The sequence below is a fragment of the Gymnoscopelus braueri genome (assembly GCF_963280865.1).
Source record: "Gymnoscopelus braueri genome assembly, chromosome: 18".
Classification (NCBI taxonomy): Eukaryota; Metazoa; Chordata; class Actinopteri; order Myctophiformes; family Myctophidae; genus Gymnoscopelus; species Gymnoscopelus braueri.
This window is the reverse complement of record NC_137618.1, coordinates 10,257,450-10,282,298: the sequence shown is the minus strand read 5'-3', so window position 1 is coordinate 10,282,298 and position 24,849 is coordinate 10,257,450. Positions and strand designations below refer to the sequence as shown.

General features: G+C 42.1%; 2 protein-coding genes across 2 annotated transcripts in view; one reads left to right on the top strand and one right to left on the bottom strand.

The window, feature by feature from the left end:
• The window catches only part of LOC308105979 (H-2 class II histocompatibility antigen, E-S beta chain-like), a 487,891-nt gene that overhangs the window by 233,719 nt on the left and 229,323 nt on the right, over nucleotides 1-24,849 (bottom strand). The window lies entirely within an intron of this gene.
• slc39a10 (solute carrier family 39 member 10) overlaps nucleotides 1-24,849 on the top strand; it is a 57,046-nt gene that overhangs the window by 18,897 nt on the left and 13,300 nt on the right. The window contains 7 exon segments of the mRNA XM_080413018.1: nucleotides 1,562-2,507; nucleotides 3,374-3,528; nucleotides 3,530-3,883; nucleotides 3,885-3,945; nucleotides 5,377-5,422; nucleotides 5,425-5,553; nucleotides 22,587-22,762. Of these exon segments, the coding sequence (XP_080269144.1) occupies nucleotides 1,562-2,507; nucleotides 3,374-3,528; nucleotides 3,530-3,883; nucleotides 3,885-3,945; nucleotides 5,377-5,422; nucleotides 5,425-5,553; nucleotides 22,587-22,762 (1,867 nt within the window).

The window sequence follows — 24,849 nt, the reverse complement described above, 5'->3', positions numbered from 1 at the left end:
CACAGCAGCAGCTCACTAACAAGCTGGCTGCCTCAGAGAGAAGTGTGAACTCATTACATGGCCAGCACACACGTGTGTGGGCGTTGGGCACCGCTGCTGAGCCCCTCTGAGTTCCATTCCGACTCCGTATATACCCCTGGTGGGCAATTTGTTAGAGGCTGGCTGTGTGGTCATCTCTTTCTCTCTCTCTCTCTCTCTCCGCCCTCCTCTTTTTAACCCATTAAGACTGGGAACGCATCTGTGTCATTTTAAGATTTCTTTGGGCTATTCAAAAATAGCAGATCTACACGCTCATAGCGCGGCACTCGTGTAGATCTGCTATTTTTGAAAAATCTTGAAAATGTGTGCAAATGTTTGAATATATATATTTTTAAAGCTAACATTTGTAACTCAAATCTTTGCTTCTGCTAAAATAGCAGATCTACAAGCTCATAGCGCGGCACCGAGTGCCGCGCTATGAGCTTGTAGATCTGCTATTTTTGAAAAATCTTGAAAATGTGTGCAAATGTTTGAATATATATATATTTTTAAAGCTAACATTTGTAACTCAAATCTTTGCATCTGGGGGATTCTACAAATGTCTTCTAAATCCTAACAGTTTTTTGAAAAAACCTATGTTGCCATAATCAGTGGTTCTTTTTTTTTCATGTCAAGGACGCCCAATATTATGTTTTTCAAGGTTTTTCCAAAAATAGCTTGAATATCTGCTACTTTTTGAATTGCCAAAGAATTCTAAAAATGACACTGATATTTTCCTTGTCTAAATGGGTTAAAAAAGTTTGGCTTCTGCAATTATTGCAGTTACGATTACTATTCAGTAGTCCTCCCTAGACAACATCTCCCTCCCACGCCCCACACTGTCTTCCCTCCCTCTCTCTCTTACCCAAGCACCCACAGGCTCCACTGGAGACCTTATGAGGATCATTTGACTGGAATGATATTGTTGCTTCTGGGCTTTTTTAGAGTTGGAGGGGAAAAACAAGCAATTAGTTGCATGATTCTCAGTGGAGAGTTTATTGTGTTCCTGGGGGCTCATTTGTCCAGTTGTTATCTTTATCCACGTTGTGGCTGGGAGCTACAGTACATGTGGAAACTAGGTGCTAGGTGAATAATATTGTGTATTTAGTGAGTTGTCTGTAGCCTATAAGGTCTATTGTTTTCTGCCTGTCAGGATGAACTGTGTTGCAGTGTAAATCATCAATGTTTTTGATCATCATTTTTACTTGGACTTCAGCTGATACTGTACTTTGTCATTTATTCTAAATAGGCCTGTCACAATTATTACATAATCGTTTAATCGCAATTATTTGAGATAATCACAATTATTCTTGCATAATTGTCATAATCGTTTCTATGTTGAAAAATGTTCACACAAAAAAGCAGAAATAGCAGATCTACAACCTTGTGACGCGTTGTAAGCTTGTAGATCTGCTATTTCTGCTTTTTTTTGGCTCTGGACAGCCCTGATTGTAAATTACTCGAGGTACGACTCATTCTGACAGCACGAACACGTAAAACATTTTCGCAGACGTGTGACATAGTATATTTCCTTCTTCCACAGGGGACCAGCCAGTGAGGGGACAATGCGAGTCCACGTGCACACCAAGTTCTGCTTCCTGTGCGTGCTCACCTTCCTGTTCCATCAGTGTACCCACTGCCATGGCGAAGGGCACCACCACCACGACCACGACCACGACCACGACCACGACCACGCCCACGACCACGACGACCGGCAGATCTCCCAGGCGCCCTACCTGGACGCCACGCCGCCCCCGGGGTCCTCCAAGGGGAGCCTCCCGGCGGACGCGCTGGAGGAGGAGCAGCGCTTCTACATCCAGCAGCTGTTCAGCCGCTACGGCCAGAAGGACAAGCTGGACTTCCAGGGCTTCCAGCGTCTGCTGATGAGCCTCGGCCTGGGCGAGCTGAAGCTGGTGGGCATGGAGCACGAGGAGCTGGGCCACGACCACGTGGCCCACTTGGACGTGCTGGAGGTGCAGGAGGGCCTCCATTCGCATTTGCCCACCCACGACCACGAAGGAGGAGGCCACGGCCACGGGCCGCACAAGCATCCGCACAAGACGGCCGGATCGCACCCGGACCACCCTCACACCCACGCAGAACAGAGGCCCACGCAGGCCGGCCAGCAGGCTGCCACCGGCTCCAGTCCGCCGTCTGGCGGCGGTCCAAGGACGGAGCATGACCATAAACACGAGAATGACTATAACCACGACCACGATCATGAAAACGGTCACGGGCGCGAAGGAGAACACAGCCACGACCATGACGAGACAAAGGTCCAGAAAAACGAACACAAACACGCTCACGCTCACGAGCAAGACAATGATCACAGACACCACCGTGACCACCACGGTCATCACGAGCACGACCACGAAAACGATCACGGTCACAAACCTCCTCCCCGTCAAACGCAGAGCGTAGACGTCCCTCCCGTCCGCCAGGAGCAGCCGCCCTCGGCTCCGTTGGAGCCCTCACAGGTAGGCCTGGGAGTTTTGATTTATTTCAGTCTGGCGATAATTCTATCAATTACTTTTTCGATTGAATAATTGAGAAGTGCGCTTTAAAATGTTCATGGTATTTTTTTATATATCAACAAATCGATTAACCACTATTTATTTATATTCGATGCCGTGCAAATAAGTAAAATCTACAAGCTCACAACATGTCACATAGTGGCGCATTGGAGCTTGTAGATCAGCTACAATATATTTTTCTTTGGTGTGTGTGTGTGTGTGTGTGTGTGTGTGTGTGTGTGTGTGTGTGTGTGTGTGTGTGTGTGTGTGTGTGTGTGTGTGTGTGTGTGTGTGTGTGTGTGTGTGTGTGTGTTTTTGTCAAAATAGGCATAGTTCATTAATATAAATGTATGGATTATCAGTAGGGGTGTGCCGATATATCTTCCCGGGATATATCGCGATACGTTTTCGTGACGATATGTATAACTTTGGAAAAAATAAAAACATAAGTACAACAATAATAATAATCAGGCATGCAAACAGCCCCGAGGTGAAAAGGGTGACAACATGTTGTTTTTTTTTCGTGTCAGGTGTCACACTATTGACCTATTTGGATCAAAACGGCTATTGTAGCTGAAAAGCTACAAGTTTGCATGTCTGAATAATGCAAAACAGAAATAGTTGTTTGCATTTGCTCCCCCCCCCCCATATATTTTCATAATAAAAAAGTGCCATATATCGTATCGATGTCGTGAGCCCAATATCGTATCGTATCGTTTCATGAAATTAGTGTATCGGCACACCCCTAATTATCAGTGTTTAAATTATGTTTAAATAATCAATTAAATTTAAATCGACTTGTTGGATTAAGTGTTGCACCCCTGCTGACAGGGCCCAAGGAGCAGCCGACAGAGCCCACAGCAGCACGAGCGTCCCGTCGTCACTCGTCTCCGGCGCAGAGGTCTCCGCCGCCCCCACCGTCCCCGCAGTCAGCAGGACCAAGAGGCCAGGAGGCCGGAAGCAGGCCGGGGGGGGCAAGGGCAGGGAACGAGGGCGAAACAAACGGCCGTGCCCGTCTCGCCCCCGCCCGCCGTAGAGCACAGGCTTAAACACGACCACGACCACGACAACGATCATGAACAGACTCGCGAGCACGAACAGAGTCGCGACCATGATCACGACCACGACCACAACCACGATGGCAGCCATTCCCATAAGAGAAAGAGAGAGGCACCTGCGCCAGGCGGGCCTGTGAAGCCCACCGTGCCAGCCCATGCAGTAGAGCAGCGTAGGCTTAAACATGATCACGATCACGACCGCGATAACGCTCATGAACAGAACCATGATCACGACCATGACCACGATCGTAGTCATTCCCGTAAGAAAAAGAGGGAGGCGCCAAGTGGGCCCCTGTGAAGCCCACCTTGTCAGCTCTGCAGGGCATCCAGACGGACTGTTTCACCAGCACGAGGAGGTAAGACTTCCAGTGTTAGTTTTGATGACGCGAGAAGCAGTGGAACAAGGCGTTGTCTTGCAGGGATTGTTATGAAAGTGTGCTGTGGAATGTACTGGATGCAGCAGTATGATTATTTTGTATTGGAATGTCTTTAACCAGAGAAATTACCTGAAGTAGCAGCCAAATACATTACAGACATGCAAAAGTGTCACTTTTCAGCTACAGTCACCTTTTTGAACCCAAATAGGGCAATTGTGTGACACCCTGACCCGAAAGAAAACAACATGTTGTCACCTTTTTCACCTCGTGACTGTTTGCATGCCTGACATTAGGTTACTTGTTAATAAACAAGCTGTAGCTGAAATAAAATAAAAGTTAAATTTTTCATGTTCATTTCTGACATGATAATTTGCCCCCCAATCTGTGTTATTCTGGTCCAATATGGTGGAAGCTGTGTGCATACACGGAAACATAAATATTACAGGGCTGTGTTTAGAGGGCATATTTAGAAGGATAATTAGATATGGGTCCCATTGATTTCACACCAGTTTTATTTTGTCCTTTTTTATTTTGGGGGGGGGGTGGGGGGCGTGTAGATTGGCAACAGTCTCCTTAAAGCAGCGGTTGTTGCCAATGATTGAACTAAAGGAGGTTGAAACCTCAATTTCTCTCCAAACCACACATATTAACATTTCCATCATAGAATGAAAGGGAAAAAGCCTTGCATGCAGATTTGACAGAAATCCTTCCATTTCCACTGGCATATACAAGCGGTAATGCAAATCCAAACAATATTCAGCTGTTCTCCAAACTGATAAAGAGGGAAAAAAACTTTTCAAATGTCAAAAATATAGGCCTTTGCGATTCATGATTTCTTTGGTTCGCGTGCTTTTCTGTCATGTGCAAATACTGTACTAGAATTGATTCCCTGTTGCAGTGATGCTCGCTTTTTAAATCTACATCCAAGCCAAGACGATTTCAAACACCCTCTTCTATCTTCAGACCACAGTCACTAGTACCACCACTCCCCCCCCCCCCCCCCCCCCCCCCCGCAATCCCTCCACCTCACCCCAAATTCACTATTTGCCATCGAACTAGATTTTCCAGAACAGAGTAGACAAAAATTATAGTTTGTTACTTCTGCCAGAGTGTCTGGGTAGAGTAGATAAACACCAACCACAATTACCTCTCTGCCTGAATCTATCCCTCTCCCCCCCAGGGCGTACTCTTTAATCATTATATTTTTGGTGTTTAAAGGATTGGTAATGATTGTGCCCTTGAGCAAGACACTTAATCCCTAATTCTTCCGGCAGAGCTACTCTGGGGCAGCTCCCAAGTGTTCATGTATCAAACCTCCTGACTACAAAGCTTTGTAGTGCAGTAAAACTCATTTGTACCCTTCGACCGTGGATAAAGTCTCTCTCCTCTCTCTCCTCTCCCTCCTTGCAGTGTTTGAACCTGACCCAGCTCCTCTCCTACTACGGCCTGAACCCCGACTCCTGATCTCCCCCGACCAGTTCACCTTCCTGTGTCCGGCGCTGCTCTACCAGATAGACATGAGGGTCTGCATCCACCACTACCACCAAATGGACGTGGAGGAGGAGGTCCTGGAGCACGTCAACCCCGGTAAGAGGCCATTGCCCATCCTCTACACTTTTATTATCTCTTTGGCAAAAAATAGCCGATCTACAAGCTCACAACGCCTCACAGTGCGAGGCGTTGTGAGCTTGTAGATCTGCTATTTTTGGCTTAAGTTCTCCTCAGATAAGGGATTCTATCATATACCACACAAAGATTTGGCGGCCCCCATTAGTAACTCTGAGGACCCCCTAGGGGTCCCGGACCCCTGTTGAAGACCCCTGCTCTCGCAACCCATAGTTGAGAACCGCTGCTTTAGAGCGATTGCCACTAATGCTGGGGTGTTGAAGAGGTCTATTGACACATTGTTTGAGCTCATCAGTGATGTGACTGAATAGAGCTTGTATTTGCACAATGGATCAAGTCACAGCCTTGTTTAGACCATTCAGTAAACAATCACTGTGGGATACAATCACAGAGCTCTTTGTCATTCGTTCAGATTCTGAATCAACACTTGAAGTTGAAGTAAAAGGGTGCTACCACTCAATTTACACATTCTTGTTTCTCTTTATGCGTGAACATAAATAATAGTGATATTGGCACCTTTTTTTTGTACCGAAAGTGAATTCGCTAGGTATTTAATAATTAACCCATTGAGACCTGAAGCCGATTCTACATGTCTCCTAAATCTCAACAGTATTCTCAAAAAACGTATGTTTCTATATCAGTGGTGCTCAATCTTTTTCATGTCAAGGACCCCCAAAATGATATGTATTTGGCTGCGGACCCCCATCAAAATATTTTATTCCAGGGACCCCCAGAAGCAAAGATTTGAGTTAAAAATGTTTGCTTAAAAATATATATATATTCAAAGATTTGCAAACATTTTCACGATTTTTCAAAAATAGCAGATCTACAAGCTCGTAGCGCGGCACTCGGTGCCGCGCTATGAGCTTGTATATCTGCTATTTTTGAATAGCCCAAAGTGTAAAATAATGCTTTTTAGCTCAAATCTAAAAATGACACAGTTCCAGGTCTTAATGGGTTAACCAGTATTAACCACATACAAGTTGGCTCCGTACTTGGACCGCAGCGTCTGTTCTGCACTTTGTGTTCACATGTGGCGTTTTTATATCTGCTTGCCGAGAGTTTGAATATTTTCTGACTTTTGGATGGGGTATTTAGGCCAAGCGCCCTGCGTTCTCGGCTGGGAAGAAACAATTTGGTGAATACACAGCCTAAGAAGAATGCACAATTAAAATCGCACCAAATAAAAGCCGAAAATAGACAATGTATGCGCCAGCAATGATAAAGAGATTATCTACAGGCCGTCGTGAAAAGATATGCAACAGACACAACAAACTGTCGCAATAACATAATAACCACAGTATCAACCCTCCTAAGCCATTCATTGCATTACGCAATGCCATAAAGATGCATAACCTAATGCCCTTCTGAAGGGAGCTTGTGAGTCAGCGATGACAATTATCAAACTATTGTAAAATGATAAATGGTGCATTTATATTGTGCCTTTTTATCAAAAGCGCTTTACAATGTGTATTACATTGACCCATTCACACACCAAACGGCAGAGGAAACTATGCAAAGGCACCATCTTGCTCATAGGGGGACAGTCGGGGGCATCAGTGGTTCAAGGACAATTCGACACACTAACACAGGGGGAGCCGGGGATTGAACCGGGAATCGTTCGATTCCCAATCGGCCCACTCTACCTCCTGAGCTCAGTCTGAGCTAAAAGTTTAACCTGGGAACGCATCTACAAATGTCTTCTAAATCCTAAATTAACAGTTTTCTGAAACACTTATGTTGCTCCAATATCAGTGGTGCTCAATTGTTTTCATGCCAAGGACCCCCAAAATTATGTGTTTGGCTGCAGACCCCCATCTCAAAATATTTAGTTCCAGGGTCCCCCCCCAAGAAGCAAAGATTTGAGTTACAAATGTTCGCTTTAAAAAGTATCGGCACACATTTTCATGGATTTTTCAAAAAATAGCAGATCTACAAGCTCGTAGTGCAGCAGCACTCGGTGCCGCGCTATAAGCTTGTATATCTGCTATTTTTTAATAGCCAAAGAAATCTAAAATGACAGAGATACGTTCCCTGATTGAATGGGTTAATTTTATGGTGGTAATAATCTAACTGTATCATAAAATATTCCATCTTTCCCCCCCCCCCTGGATGCACACAGTAAAACTCTTCAGTGTTGATTTATCCACGTGCGACTCGGAGAGTCACAAATCTCCATTTGTACACTCTTAACCCTTTAAGGCCGGGAAGGGAACGCATGTGTGTCATTTTAAGATTTCTTTGGCTATTCAAAAATAGCAGATCTACAAGCTCATAGCGCGGCACCGAGTGCCGCGCTATGAGCTTGTAGATCTGCTATTTTTAGAAAAATCTTGAAAATTTGTGCAAATCATTTTTAACTCAAATCTTTGCTTCTGGGGGTCCCTGGGACAAAATATGTTTAGATGGGAGGGGGTCCGCAGACAAATACATTATTTTGGGGGTCCTTGACATGAAAAAAAGTTTGAAAACCATTGAAAATATAGCAAAAAAAAAAAAAAAACTTTAGGAAAAAAAATAACTGTTAGGATTTAGAAGACATTTGTAAAATCCCCAGAAGCAAAGATTTGAGTTAAAAACTTTCGCTTTAAAAAAAGTATATATATATTCTAAAGATATATATATAACTAAAGATTTGCACACATTTTCACGATTAAAAAAATAAATAGCACATCTACAAGCTCGTAGCGTGGCACTCTGTGTATATCTGCTATTTTTATAGAGCCAAAGAAATTTTTAAATGACACAGATGCGTTCCCGGTCTTAAAGGGTTAAAGAGTTAATGAACACTGAGGATTTTACAGTGTGCACTACACTGTGTTCTGTTGAATTCTTCATGTGGGTTGTTGGTGCAGAAGCGCCAGACAGAACTCCCAGGGCAGGGACCAGTTCTCCTCTCTTAATGACGCAGATCGGCACACAATGCTCACAAGTGCATTTCAAACTGTCTCAGGGTAACGGGAACGAAAAGATACTCCAGTCCTGAAAAGTGCTGCTATTTGCCTTTTTTTTTTTAAGTAAGATGAGAATGCAATCAAGAGAGCCCAAAACCCGGTGTTATTGGCCATTGTTGGTTACCAATTTCATGCCTCCTGCGTCCTCCCCCCCATCCCAACACAAAATGCATCATTAACTTTTATAGACGGGATGGAGAAACCACAGCCTTGTAATGGCCCTGAGATTGCAAAATGACAGGCTTGTGATGGCCGTGCACCAGTCGTAAGGTCACGGAAGTAGCTGCCCCCCCTTCGCGAGTTTTATGACAGTCCCTCTGTTTATCTGCGGTGCCAAAAGCCGTACAACAAGTCACATGATCTCGGCTGGTGGTGCTTTTCAAGATTGCCTTTGACCATCTCAACGCCGCGCACACCAATGCTTGGCCCCTACACCATCATCACCACCGTCAACATGGTCATAAAAATGAAAATAAAAAAACAAGGGGAGAAAAAGTAGGCTATAAGTCTTCAAGGTGCTCCTAAATCAACAGAATGTAAAAGGTAGAGAAAGATCCGGGCACTCAGGGAATTTTTGGGAGGAAAAACGTATAATAAAAAAGCCTTTATTATAACATTGCTTGTCAAGGTTAACTCATTCGCTGCCAGAGGTTTTGAGAACGGCCTGCAGCCAGTGCCAGCGTTTCGCAAAAGACGGAGGAGTGTCTCTGCTTCCATGGGGAAAAACAAGCGTGTCACTGCGACCCTCCGTTCTTATTTATTGGCTGTTGAATATAGTCAGGGGATATTAGCAGAAAAATGTCCAATCTTGGAATAAATTCCTTCCCAAAAAAAATCTTCTCTAATGTGTTTGTAAAAGTGTCTAGTAACACATCTCACAAAGACTGAAATGCAGTTTCCCTAGGGGAATTTTTGACAGCTGCTGAAAGTTGGGGTACCCACCATAACCTTATGCAGGGGGAAAAAAATCAAAACTAGGGTGTTTTTCTGACTCCATTGCAAGCATTTGTTTTGCACCAAAACCACTCCTTGGGCTAAAAACTCAATGGGCTTTTTACACAAAAAGTATACCTGGAAAAGGATGGCTATAGCCGTTTTTAGCCCAAGGAGTGGTTTTGGTGCAAAACAAATGCTTGCAATGGATTCAGAATCATAAAAACGCCCTAGTTAGTTTTTAATATCCCCTGACTAAGCTTGTTCTCGACAAAAACGCAGAAAAAAATATTTTTCTAAATCCTTTAACATTAGATCTGTTTTTTCTGTGATCACGTTATTTCCGAGTATACTCTTCTCCAGGAAGTCATAGGATCACTCATAGGTTGGCTAAGAGCGTTTTTGACGTGTTACACGACATTGGCACTCTGGGCCTTGGAAAGAATTGACGTGTTACACGTCATTGGCCCTGTTAAAAAGTCAATATCATGACCACGGCAGTCTTCATCAGGACATCGTATACATTTAGTTCACCGAAACAAACCATAGAGGAATGACCCTCATTCACAATGATGATGTAAAATTACGAAAGTAAAACAAAGATGTAATCTCATTCAGAGGTTAAAAACATAAAACCTCAGGACTTTTATTATTATTATTCTTTTTTTTTTTACATTATTCCTCCAGGGGAGGATTTGCTGAGCACATACTGTGCTCTTCATAATCATACAGTAGCACACATTCAGACATTCTGGCGTTAGCTAATGAGACAACTTCCTTTCAAGCTGCTGTGAGACAAATAAACAAGGGGAAGTTTGTTTCCTATTTTGAGCATTCAGAATTGTGATCTTCTGGACCAAAGCCCACTTCCTATGAGCCAGTGGGTCTCAAAGTGGGGTCCGGGGACCCCCAGGGGTCCTTAAGGAAGTTCAAAGGGGGTCCCCAACTAAATGTGTTGATATAGCATCAAAACCAATTTAACAACTTTAACCCTATGGGCCCTGTCTTGCGCCTTACCCCCTTTGCCTAAACTTATTAGCCATATTTTACATCTACGTCGACAGCTTTTTTGAAAATGGCAGATCTCAAAACACGTTGCGATGCGACACGTTGTGTGCTTGTTGATCTGCTGTTTTCAAAACATCTCATTTTTGAACAATTTGTAATGTTTTTGAAACATTCTAGCAACACAAATCTTGTGTGGGGGTCCCTCCCTGGCACAAAAACAAATGGTAGCTCTAAGCTACTAGTTACCAAATGTGTTGTCGTGATGAGAAACCTCAATTTTCATTAGGTATCTTATGTTACCACAGCAACTAGATTGTTTTGATTTCATCTCCAGGGCAGGTGTATCACGAGACGTTCATTTCAAGGATGTGATGTTATTAGAAAATTAGACTTATAGAGCACTTTTCTAGACAAAAACGAAATGGTAAAAGCTATCTCAGTATAAACACATAAGATAAAACAACCACTCACATTCTATGTCATAGAAGGACAAACCTGTCGGTAGCCAATAACATAACATCACAGTAGCCAATAGAGTGGTGCCGCACACATCACATGTCACATTCCACGGATCCACTGGCATGTGACTTGAAACCAATTAAAAGAGAGAATCCTCATTCATACCAAACATAAGCTTCTAAAATAAGATAATTCAAAATGCTTCTCCCTTTTTGTCTTAATAATCTAGATCTTCTATCATCATTGCAAATATGCTAAAAGAAAAGGGGAGATATAAAAGAAAAACGCAAGGCAAATGTATTTGTACTGTTTAGCACATTTCAACAACAAGGCAGTTCCAAGTGCATACTTACAGTCTTAAAAGCATTAAGAGTCTTAAGACAAAGACACAGCAAAATAAATAAATTATAAAAGGACATTTGAATATAACAAAAACAATAAAACAGAATAAACGTGTAAAATTACAGTGCAGAAGAATGATTAAAACATCTCAAAAGGCAGTAGCAAACTGCCCTTTTTTTGTTTCTTTCATTTAAAAGAACTGAGAAGACCTGCAGTTTTCTGTGTGTTTGTTCCAGATATGTGGTGCATACAAACCAAACACTGCTTCTCCACATTTGATTCAGATTCTGGGGACAGACAGCAGACCTGTCCCAGATGACCCCGAGAGAGATCTGGATGGTTCATGATATCGCACTAGATCAGAAATGTATTTTGCCCCTAAAAGAAGGAGAAAAATGTATTCAGCACACTGTCAAAGAGGCCTCTGCTTTCCCTCTAAAGATCAATGTCCACTTGACCGGTTCAGTTCATATGAAATAGAATAGTACAGCCTTCCTGTATTTTTCTCAAAGTATTGATTAGCCCTTCTTCTTTCTTTTTTTGCTTCACATCACATCCCTGAATTGATGCCGCTCAAATAGAAAAGCCACAAACGGGAGGGAGGTTATATTGGCGACTTCAAGCGTGTCAGGTACAGATAAGCATGTCATTGCATACCAAGCAGCAAGGACAGCTCTGGGGCCTCATGATGTCCTGCGGTTTATGAGAATTTACTGTGGAATCAATGTTATAAAGTTAACTAATGCCTGGTCATGAAATTCTCATAAAACGATAAAAGTCAAAGGCTCGCTGCAAACAACAGTATAAAAGCCTAGTTTCAGTATTAGGGGAAAAAATAACAAGCCATACAATTGGCATTAAACAAAAGTCAGCATTTTCTGTGAGATTTATGTGTGTGTGTGGGGTACTTTGTGGCCCATACGGTGTGGAGCAAACAACTAGCCACAATAGAATAGAACACAAGCCGTCTGGCTACAGCTAACTGGCTAGCATTACACTCTACCTGGCATTCTACCCTGAGGTGTAAAGTAACTAAGTACATGTACTCAAGTACTGTACTTAAGTACGATTTTAGGTGTTTTTTTTACTTTACTGGAGTATTTCCAATTTTCAGGACTTTTACTTCTACTCAAATATTGTACTTTTACTCCACTACAATTATTTTAAAACTTTAGTTACTTTGCAGATTTAGATTATTATTACAAAACATACATTAAACACTTCAGCCCTATATATATATATATATATATATACTGTATATATTTCGGCTATTTTAAAATGGCAGATCTACGCATTGTGAGCTTGTAGATCTACTATTTTCAAATGATTTTTATACATTTGAAAACTTGTGAAAGGGAACATTCTGCATAATGAGTACTTTAACATTTTGTACTTTAAGTACATTTTTACACCAATACTGAACCAACCAATTTCAACCAATAACATCAACTCATCAATCAATCAAAGTGATGTCTTTGTGTTAAAATATGTGTTAAATTATAGTCTGATGGCTATCATTGCTGTATAGTGTTTTTGTTCAGTAATAGAAGTCTCCAACTCTCCAGCCCTTTAGTAAACGGCAAGTGCATTTTCGGGTTGGGATGCCTATTTTATCCAATCAGTAGAGAGAACTCGTAAGAGAAATTCCTCTCTAAGTCAGGTCCCACCTGCATTTCCTTACTCAGAAAAATGTCATGATAAGGACGTTAGATGCCGTTTTAATGTGGACTTTCAACCTATTTCCCCTTTTTACAGGCTTGTATCATCATTTTAAGGCCTCTTTCTTCTTTTATTTTTTTGTAGCTTGTTTTCAATTCCAGTTTAGAGCATTTCCTTTTATTTTTCATTCCGTTTGTGCTATTTCTCCCACTACCAAATGAATACCAAAGCACATGGTGAGGTCTTGTGGGACTGAATGCCTCCAGACTTGGTGCTTATTAAAAAAAAAAGAAGCCTAAGAAAGTTTTCCACCAAAGGACTGAATAATGCTGTCAGACCCGAGCATGTGTTAAAGTTACAGGTCGAGAATGGAGGAAGTCCCCCCAACAGTACCCTCCTGTTAAATCTTTAACCCATTAATACCGGGAACGCATCTCTGTAACCACTTTAACCATTATTTTATACTTTGGCTATTCAAAAATAGCAGATATACAAGCTCATAGTGCGGGGGTCCAAAAGGTTTGAAAGCCACTGATATAGAAACATAAGTTTTTTACAAAAAACTGTTAGGATCTAGAAGACATTTGTCAAATGTTTGACAAATGAACGTTTGACAAATGACAAATGTTCGCTTTAAAAAAAGTTATATTCAAAGATTTGCACATATTTTCACGATTTTTCAAAAATAGCAGATCTACAGGCTCATAGCGCGGCACCGAGTGCCGCGCTATGAGCCTGTAGATCTGCTATTTTTGAATAGCCAAAGAAAGCTAAAATGACACAGATGTGTTCCCGGTCTTAGCGGGTTAATTATTACACACACACTCACACTCCAGAGACAGCCTCAACACTTATAGCTCTAGGCAGCTAGTGAGCTACCACTGAAGACGGCTATAGTAAAAAGGAGAAAAAAAAATATGCCGATGACATTGTGGATGATGGCATATAGGAGCCAAAAGGGCAGCGCGGTGACTCCTCATTAGCAGAGAACTGGAGGCAGTAAGATGCTCTCCCACGACGCACCAAGACACAGCCATGGGTGGACCACATGCCAAGGCGCTAACGTTCATTTACCTCCCGCTGACATCCTTGGGGGGTCCTCAGAAAATTGCATTCGGGTTTCTTTCTACTCCCCACACCCTCCTCAGTTCTCCTCCCCCTTGTCTCTCTTTTTTTGCGCCTTGCCAATTAGGAGAGCCTAAGCGACACCGAGGGCCATTTTTTTTTCATTCTTCTGAGCCACACGGCTTCTTCTGAGCCACGGCTTGCGGGGAGACTAGTAATTGGACAGAGGACACACAGACCATTGGTTCTCCTCGGTTCCTGCTTCTCCTTCTCATCCCCTCTCAGCTGGAGCACCCCTCCAAAACCAAATACCAGTGATGGAAAAAGTACTCAAATTCTTTACTTAAGTAAAAGTACCAATACTGCAATAAAAAAATACTGTTACAAGTAAAAATCCAAAATTAAAAATGTACTTGAGTAAAAGTACAAAAGTTTTGGCATCAAAATGTACTTAAAGTACCAAAAGTAAAAGTACTAAATATTTGAAAATAGCCGATCTACAAGCTCACAACGCGTCGCATCGCGACGCGTTGTGAGCTTGTAGATCTGCTGTTTTCAAATAGCCTATGTATAAAATAGGTTTAAAGTGGTTTAATGTGTGTATGTATGTTAATGTATGTTTCATAATATCATAGTTTATATCTGAAAAGTAACTAGTAACTAAAGTTTTCAAATAATTGTAGTGGAGTAAAAGTACAATATTTGCCTCTGAGATGTAGTGGAGTAGAAGTAAAAGTATTGGAAATTGGAAATACTCAAGTAAAGTACAAATACCAAAATTGTACTTAAGTACAGTACTTGAGTAAATGTACTTAGTTACTTTCCACCACTGCCAAATACACACTACTAGAGCCCGACCCGTGCCAGATTGTGGGGCCGATCCCCAAGTTTGAAGAGTCCGCCTCAGCCACCAGTTTACACTCATATTTTGTCCAAATTAACACGTTTTCTAATCAATTTTAGATTAAATAATAGGGTGGACAGAGTAGCCAATGAAAATGTGATTTTCATAATTTGTCGGTGGGAATAGCATACGCACAATATGCGACCACACACAATTTCCTTTCCCCATCTTATTAACCCATTAAGACCTGTAACGGCATCTGTGTCACTTTTTCATTTGAGCTAAAAAGCATTATTTTACACTTAAGCTATTCAAAAATAGCAGATCTACAAGCTCGTAGCGCGGCACCGAGTGCCGCGCTACGAGCTTGTAGATCTGCTATTTTTGAAAAAACTTGAAAATGTGTGCAAATCCTTGAATATATATTGTTTAAAGCAAACATTTTAACTCAAATCTTTGCTACTGGGGGTCCCTGGAACAAAACATTTTGAGATGGGAGTCGGCGGCCAAATACATATCATTTTGGGGGGTCCTTGACATGAAAAAGTTTGAGAACCACTGATATAGAAACATACGTTTTTTTCAGAAAACTGTTAGGATTTAGAAGACATTTGTAGAATCGGCTTCAGGTCTTAAAGGGTTAATGGTGATCCGCTCTCTACAAGATTTGTTTACACTGGAGCAGGCGACAAACTACCGAAACACCAATCGGACGGCATCAGAGACTAGTCATCGTATCATGGTGGTTTGCAACTCTGGGAGAAATCCACACAATCGCTTTTTTTTATTTGCACTTTATTGGTCGAAGTAGTGCTCCTCTGATCAAAACCAGTGGAGCTTAGAGGAAGCCATTCTGCCTTTAATACTACAGCAGAGCGGTATCAGACCCCACATAAATCCCTAGTCGGGAATAGGTTCTCAGACCTGGCTGGGATAACCCGTGTGGACCCAGTCACTCATACAGTAAACATGGGTTTACTGTCTATCTGGGTTGGTACTTCAGTGCAGCTTCATAACAGCACTAAATGTGCTGTGAACATACACAGTAGGCTACAGTAAAAATGTTTGCCAGGGAGAAAAAAAACAGTAACACAAGTTCTGTTACTTGGATAGATGATGTGTACACAACCGTCTTCCCCTATTTATGTCAAACTGTCGCAGTGTCAAGGCTACAAGGCAGGCTTCCAAAAGCTAATGGCTAATGGCTGTGTAATTAGCACTTAAAACGTCAAGCCCTGCCTCTTTCATTAGGATTGCCCTCCCAGGAGGGACTCTAGCCTCCTGTTTTTTTTTTTTTCCGGAGCGGACTCGCTGCCTTTGGGGACATTCTTTTTTTGTAATGATTTTAAATCCTCCAGCTGTTTAATGGGACAGGAACAGCTTGATTCACTCCCCCCCCCTCCATGGCTGTTCCATCAAACTCAAAGCCACTTTCTATATCTCATCTTCACAACTCGCACCACCAGGGATTGATTAGGGAAGGGAAGGATGCATGTCTGCCTCCATCCTAATGTGATTTCCCTAAACGATAATTGGTATTTAGTCAAAGACATTTTCCCCCTTAGGCGAAGTGTCAGCTTTTTGTCTTGTTGTTTAATTGAGTGAAGCTCTATGTGTGCCAACTATGCATATTCCCTAATTTTTTAAACGGCCACACTGACTGTGTACAGAAATGTGAATGCGCTGTAATGTCCATGACCCAGCAGTTATTGTCCATGTGCACTTGAGCAAGGCACTTAACTCCCCATTCTGTCTGTAGTACTTCAGCTACGTTGCGGACAGTGCAGTTGTGCACGGTTGCTCCGTTGCGTTAACCACTTAAGCCCTATACACTTTGTCGCACGACAAATGGCATCGCGGCACATTGTGAGCTTGTAGATCAGCCATTTTTGCATTTCTTTCACATTTAAAATAGGGATGCCAGGGTCTATGGGGTTAATGGAATTGTGTGTGAAGTAAGCTGTTCTGGAAAAAAAAGATACAATCAAAGGAATGTGACCTCTTCCACGTGAATTGATCAAATGTAAAATGTTTGTTTCATCATTTTGTGCAGACCTCTGTTTTGCTTTACCGTGGGGGGGGGGGGAGAACAGGAAGTTAGGGGAAAAGAGTCACAAGGGTGACCTCCGTATGAACCACTGGAAAATGTAGAAAACAACCGTCAAGCCAAAACATCCAAGGAAATCTAATATCTTGTGACACTTTTTTTTAATATAAATTCCGGATTTACGGTATTTTTCACCATTTGAAATAGTTGTGAAATAAAGGAATTATATGGAGATCTGAGATTCTTTCATAACTTTTAGATCTTTTTTTTGTTTCTCGTTCTTTTTGAACGTTTAAACATTTTGTGAAATAAAGCTTTTTCTGGAAAAGATTAACACGACCGAAGGAATGTGACCGGTTCTACCATGAATTTATCAAATGCAAAAGGTTTGTTCACATCATTTTCTACAGACCTCTGTTTTGTTATCATGTTAGGAAAGGAAGAATCTCAAGAATAGGAAGTTAGGGCAAAAGAGTCACAAGGCTGACCTCCTTATGAACTACCCCCCCCCAAAGGCAACATGGAAAACAACCGTCATGCAAGGAACTCTAATATCCCAAACAAAAACCCTGTGACTGATACCTCTTTAGATCTATACCGGACATATTGTTCCCCATTTGAAATGGTTATGAAATAAAGGCCTGTCACTAGAATTACCGTAAATTTCGGACTATAAGCCGCGACTTTTTTTTCCCATTTTTCGACCCTGCGGCTTATATAACGGTGCGGCTTTTCTATGGATTTTTACAGCTAACGGCCACTAGGGGACCTCCTAAATCTATGGATTTTACACCCGCGGCTTATAGTCCAGTGCGGCTTATATATGTTCCAAACATTCAATTTAGCTGCTGCGGCTTATAGTCAGGTGCGGCTTATAGTGCGAAAATTACGGTATATGGAGTTCTGAGAAGAAAAAAAAGATATAGATTGTTTACCTTGGCCATCCTCAGCAAGGACATTACAATCATTGTACCTTAATCACAGTACAGGGGTGGAATTTCTGCTGCCGTGGCCATATAGTACTCCCTGAACGCCTCGTCGAAGTCAATTGTGTGTAAGATGAGTTGTTGTCTGTATGTTGTCTGTGCGGTGGGAATTGTGAGCGAGCACACGCACGCACGCACATTTTAGAATGGGAATTTTAGTGCTATTTTTACTTTTTGTATTTTTAACCTTAACTCACAACGTGTCGCGGCACGACGCGTAGATCTGTTGAAACATGTTGATCGGTTCCTGACACAGGCGTGGAGATAATACATCAGGCATGACTCTAACCTTAAAGGGATACTTCACTTTCCGCCGGGGGACACATTTAAAAAAAATATTAAAAATAAATGAAAAAAGTTATGGAAAATTCATGGCCCCCTCACGACACGCAGTGTCCTACTAATGTGTGAGGGGGCCATGAATTTTCCATAACTTTTTTCATTTATTTTTAATATTTTTTTTAAATGTGTCCCCGGCCCGAAAGTGAAGTACCCCTTTAAGCCCTAAATACCCATATTTTGTATTCCTTTTTTACCATAAAATACAAAATGATAATTGTATAATGTTTCTCACATTGTACTATACTTGTGGGGACATTTGGACCCTCGCAAGTATAGTCACACACACACACACACACACACACACACACACACACACACACACACACACACACACACACACACACACACACACACACACACACACACACTCTGCTGTCTCTCTGTCAATAGGACTGCCATATCTGAATGCCAGCAGTGCAGGGTCTGGTAACGGTTTAGCAAACACACCACCAGCTCTGGTGTGACATTGAATTTCACACTACATTAAACATTTTGCCCTCTGTAACGAGAGCGCTAGGAGCTTCTCTTTTTTTTTCCTTCTTTTGCTTTTGGCCTTGGCAGGCAGCGCTGACAGACACTTTGCATGACAGTGTGCTTTTCTGATTTTTCTTTTTTACTTCTGCTTTCTGCTCCACGTCTCCCGTCGGCAGACTTGAATGAAAAATGAGGTGATGGAGGGATTTTGCTGAAATATCAATTTACTGCTTTTGCTTTTGGCCTCCTGTTCCCTCCCAAGGACGTGGAGTTGAGTCCCCTCTGAACGTAGTTGTCTTTTTTACCAGTGCATGGGTTATATGAGGTACTGCAGGCACTTAAGGGAACGCCCCTTCTATGGGAACGCCCCCTCTATGGGAACGCCCCCTCTATGGGAACGCCCCCTCTATGGGGAAAGACTTTGCCTACATCACATCTACATCGATTAGATGTACAGGTTAGGGGTGTGCCACTAATTTCATGATACGATACGATATTGGGCTCACGACATCGATACGATATCGATACGATACGATATATGGCACTTTTTTATTATCAAAATATATGGGGGGGGGGGGGAAGCAAATGCAAACAAATATTTCTGTTTTGCATTATTCAGACATGCAAACTTGTAGCTTTTCAGCTACAATAGCCGTTTTGAATATAGTGTGACACCTGACCCGAAAAATGTTGTCACCCTTTTCACCTCGGGGCTGTTTGCATGCCTGATTATTATTATTGTTTTTTTTTTTTCAAAACGATTTTTTTTTTCCAAAACTATACATATTGTCACGAAAACGTATCGCGATATATCGCGGGACGATATATCGGCACACCCCTAGTACAGGTGTTACTGATCACGTATCGCCCTACAACGGTTCGTATTATGCGGCAGTGGCTCGGGAGGTCAGAGCGGCTGTCTTGGAATCCGAAGGTTCCAGGTGCGATTTCCCGGCTCCCCCTGGCTATGTGTCGAAGTGTCCTTTAGCGAGACACTGAACCCCCAACTGCTCCCGGTGAGCAGGTTGGTGCCTTGCATGGTTTCCTCTGCCATCGGTGTGAATGTGTGTGTGAATGGGTGAATGTGTACATATGCAGTCCATTTACCATTTATATCTTAGGAAAAGTTATGCATGCATAACCTACAAAATAAAGCTCCACCGATGGGTGGGAATTATACTTTTTCGTCTCTTGGCGATGAAATTAAATGTTGCGGCGTCGACCACGTATGTGTCTAGACATTTTGATATGAAACGTACTTCTGTTCCTGAATATGTAATATTACTTTTTTGCAGACTTTTAAATTCGCTATCCACCACCTACTAAATGAATGAATATTGTGCAACTGCATGGCCTATTTCTCTCCTTAACCCTTTAAGGCCGGGAAGGGAACGCATGCGTGTCATTTTAAGATTTCTTTGGCTATTCAAAAATAGCAGATACACAAGCCCATAGCGCGGCACCGAGTGCCGCGCTATGGGCTTGTAGATCTGCTATTTTTTAGAAAAATCTTGAAAATTTGTGCAAATCATTTTTAACTCAAATCTTTGCTTCTGGGGGTCCCTGGAACAAAATATTTTTAGATGGGAGGGGGTTCGTGGACAAATACATATTATTTTGGGGGTCCTTGACATGAAAAAAGTTTAAAAACATTGAAAATATAGCAACATAAGTAAAAAAAAAAAAAAAAAAGGATTTAGAAGACATTTGTAAAATCCCCAGAAGCAAAGATTTGAGTTAAAAACCTTCGCTTTAAAAAAGTATATATATATATATATATATATATATATATATATATATATTCAAACTAAAGATTTGCAGACATTTTCACGATAAAAAAAATAAATAAATAGCAGATCTACAAGCTCATACAAGCACTCGGTGCCGCGCTATGAGCTTGTATATCTGCTATTTTTGAATAGCCAAAGAGATCTTAAAATGACACATATGCGTTCCCTCCCCGGCCTTAATAGGTTAAACGTTATCATGATGTAATTCTTGATAACGCAGACATAGCCTATCTGCCTGTGCCTCGGGTCTGCAGTCTCTCCCATCTCCACCAGCCTGCAGCATTAAAGCCATGTGATCACAGCCCCCTGCTAACAACAACATGGGTTATAGTCATGTGATCACAGCCCCTTGCTAACAATAACATGGGTTATAGTCATGTGATCACAGCTCCCTGCTAACAACAACATGGGTTATAGTCATGTGATCACAGCTCCCTGCTAACAACAACATGGGTTATAAACACACTATTAGTGCAGCCATTCCCAACCTGTGTGCCCGAGGCACAAATAATTGGCAAAACACCAAGATTTTATTGATAATATAACATCAATATTTAAAAAATAATTATGTACAAATATATATATATTTAAATAAATCATTGCATATTTTCTTTAAAACCTTGAGAAATGGGAACATTTGTTCCATTGATCCAAGCTCGAACACAATCGATTGATTGATCATTAAAAAAAAACATGCTCTGAAGATGCCCGCGGCCCACCCCATGTGATCGCTTAACAAGGCAGCTGCCTTGTTGACAAGGCAGCTGCCTTGTTAACCCATTAACTCTCTCAGTGCCAATGAAATAAAAAAAATATTGCGAACTGTGCCAGCAATTTTTTTTTTTCAAAGTAAAAAAAAAGTGCTTAGGAAGCGAGATACAGCCTTTTTCAGTTATAAGTTAAACAAAGAGTGGATGGAGCTGCAAATCTTCAGATAATGATATCTTGGGTTCTGAACATTTTTGCTAAAAAGCATTATTTTACTCTTTGGCTATTCAAAAATAGCAGATATACAAGCTCGAGTGCCGCGCTACGAGCTGGTATTATCTGCTATTTTAGAAAAATCGTGAAAATGTGTGCAAATATTTGAATATATATATTTTTAAAGCGAACATTTTTAACTCGAATCTTTGCTTCTGGGGTCCCTGAAACTAAATATTTTGAGATGGGGGGGTCGGCGCCCAAATACATATCATTTTGGGGGTCCTTGACATGAAAAAGTTTGAGCACCACTGATATAGAAACATACGTTTTTTTTTCAGAATTCTGTTGGGATTTAGAAGACATTTGTAGAATCGGCTTCAGGTCTTAACACATTGATTGCCAAGATATTAAACATAGTTTTCTATCCCCGTGCCGGCGTATAATTACCTCAATCCGATGATATTTGAAACGCCGTGGAACCGACATTGTGTAAAAAAAACACACGGAAAAAGTTTCCTGTGAGTAGACGGAAGGATCTGTGTATCCATGGGAACGACAAGTTTCCAACCGCGATCCGCCATTTTGGAGCTTTGGTCCGCTGAAAACGGGTGGTTTTCAATGGAAAAAAAAGAAACTGAGTTACAGCCGTTTTTCTGAAAAACCCATCATTGGGGCGGATGGAAGTGACGTTTTTTGGAATGATGTCACATCCACATTTTTCTTCTCTGAGAGACGATCGATCATTCCAAAGCTGTGTTAGGTCGCCCCTTGTGGAATTTTCCCCAAAAAATGTAAAAACGAGTTAACTCGATCTAGGCAATCAAGCGATGGATTCTAAAAACGAGTTAACTCGATCTAGGCAATCAATGTGTTAATGGGTTAAGCGGTCACATGGGCGGCTCGCGATTTTCAAGGGGGCCCTGATCTCGGAGGGACCGAACAGCCGAATTTAGTTCGGGTCCCGCCCACCCGAACCTCTGAATGACGTCATATTGTAGTGACTCTGGACCGAACCAAACTTTTTTTTCGTCTGTCCTAGTGGAGTATGCATTGGGCTTGAGGCCTTCCCAGAAGGGGATTGCAGATAATAGACCCTTCTCCTCTTAGCCTGTTTTTGAACTATCTTTTGAAATAACTGTCTGTCTCTCTCTCTGTCTCTCTCTCCAGTGTGGGTGTGGGTGTGGGGCTTTGTGTCCATCACCATCATCAGCCTGCTGTCCCTGCTGGGTGTGATTTTGGTGCCCATCCTCAACCAATCGTGCTTCAAGTACCTCCTCACCTTCCTCGTGGCGCTGGCGGTGGGCACGCTCAGCGGCGACGCCCTCCTTCACCTGCTGCCCCATGTGAGTATCAACACCCAGCAAGAACAATTAATGCTATAGGAGAAAGATGTCTCAAAGGCCAGTGATTCACAACGTTTTGCATGTCAAGGACCCCTGTTTTGATGTCATTTAGGCTACAAGACTCTCTGTGTGAACCTTTCCAAAATACAACCATAGAAGAAGAAAATAAACGATTCAAACACTTCTGGGCTAAACGGTCTCATGCACGAAAAACAGACGCGCCTGGTCGCTCGTGTCCGTGTGAATGAGCTCCGGTTGAACCACACGGGCACGCCCATGGAAAAAAACACCAAAACACACATTCTCTCTCTCTCGCGCTCTCTCCCTCTCTCTCTCTCTCTCTCTCTCTCTCTCTCTCTGGAAAGCAATTGAATGAACTTGCTTGTGTGTTTGTTTGTTTTTTGGCGGGTTGCAGGACGGGCTGGGTCGTTGATTAATAATCATTTTTGCGGGACGGGTTGGGACGGGTTGGGCCGGGTTGGGCTCCCGTGCGGGACGCGTTATGAAAAAACCTGACCAGCGCATCACGAATGGTTACCTATTGTGACCATGCAACGGTTTGACATTACCATGAAATGAAATCTAATGGCTATGCCAACCTCATGGGTGAATAGAAAAATGTGCCTTTTTGAGAATGTTTGCTCTGAGCAAAGCAATGATAAATTGCTAAGCTTGATGCAGTGGGAACAAAAGCATCTAAAGCCAATCGACTTAACGGCAGACGTTTCACAGTCACGCTGGTGAATTTTAGCATTGTGAGAGACTCATTCAAGTTGAGAAATATTGATCGAACTGTCCAGGAAATCCAGAGCACTCGGTCCTAACAAGACCCGGCGTGGAAGGTTTGGACGTATCAATGCGTCTCATCGCGGTTCCTGCCATGCAGAGCAACTGCTGTGATGTGACTAATTGGCTGGTAAAAGCAAAACACGAGTTAAAACAGTGGGAGATTTTAGTATTTTCTTGGTGCTCTCTGCTCTCATCCCAGTGGGTCTGTGACACAGATGAGCAATATCAAGAAACCATCCCACCAATGAACCCCACGCTTTAGATGTTGGAAATAAAAGCGGTCTGAAAAAGCCTCCTCCCGTTTCCGTCTCTGGAGCTCAAAAACACCACCACAGACTTTTCTCTTAACCCTTTAAAACCTGAGGCCGATTCTGCAAAATGTCTTCTAAATCCTAGTATTCTGAAAAAACGTATGTTTCTAAATCAGTGGTGCTCAAACCTTTTCATGTCAAGGACCCCCAAAATTATATGAATTTGGCCCCGGACCCCCATCTCAAAATATTTTGTTATAGGGACGCCCAGATGCAAAGATTTTAGTTAAAATGTTACATTTAATACAATATATATTCAAAGATTTGGACATATTTTCACGATTTTTCAAAAATAGCAGATCTACAAGCTCATAGCGCGGCACTCGGTGCCGCGCTATGAGCTTGTATATCTGCTATTTTTGAATAGCCAAAGTGTAAAATAATGCTTTTTAGCTCAAATCTAAAAATGACACAGATGCGTCCCAGGTCTTAATGGGTTAAAACAGTGTGGTGTAGTGCAGTGGTTCTCAACCAGTGGTCCGGGGACCACCGGTGGTCCTTGAGGGGGTTGCAGGTGGTCCCCGGCTAACCAAATGGACCCTTATAGATCCTTAACTCTTGAGTTAAAGAGCTACCCTTACGGGTCCATTTGGTGTCACTTTACGCTCTAAAGAGTTAAATTATTGTTAAACATCTCCATTACTTAATGAAATAATTGTTATTTTGATCAGCGTTTGCCTGTTATGTATCCTATGGCACCACATCAATACAGCATGGAACTGTGGACAAAATCGTATCCAACGATGACAAAATATTCAAAGTTTTGGGTCTGAGGCTAAATCTCATCAAATGGTGGTCCTTGGCTCAAATACCATATAAACAATGGACCTTGGTATGAAAAGGGTTGAAAACCACTGTTGTAGTGGGTGGATATTATTAGCACAATCGGCTAACAGCCTCCTGTGAGCAATTCCAACAAAACCTGCGGTCTAATTGGCTGTGACAACATTGCGCTCTTGTTGTCACACTCTCATTTAGAAGTGAATG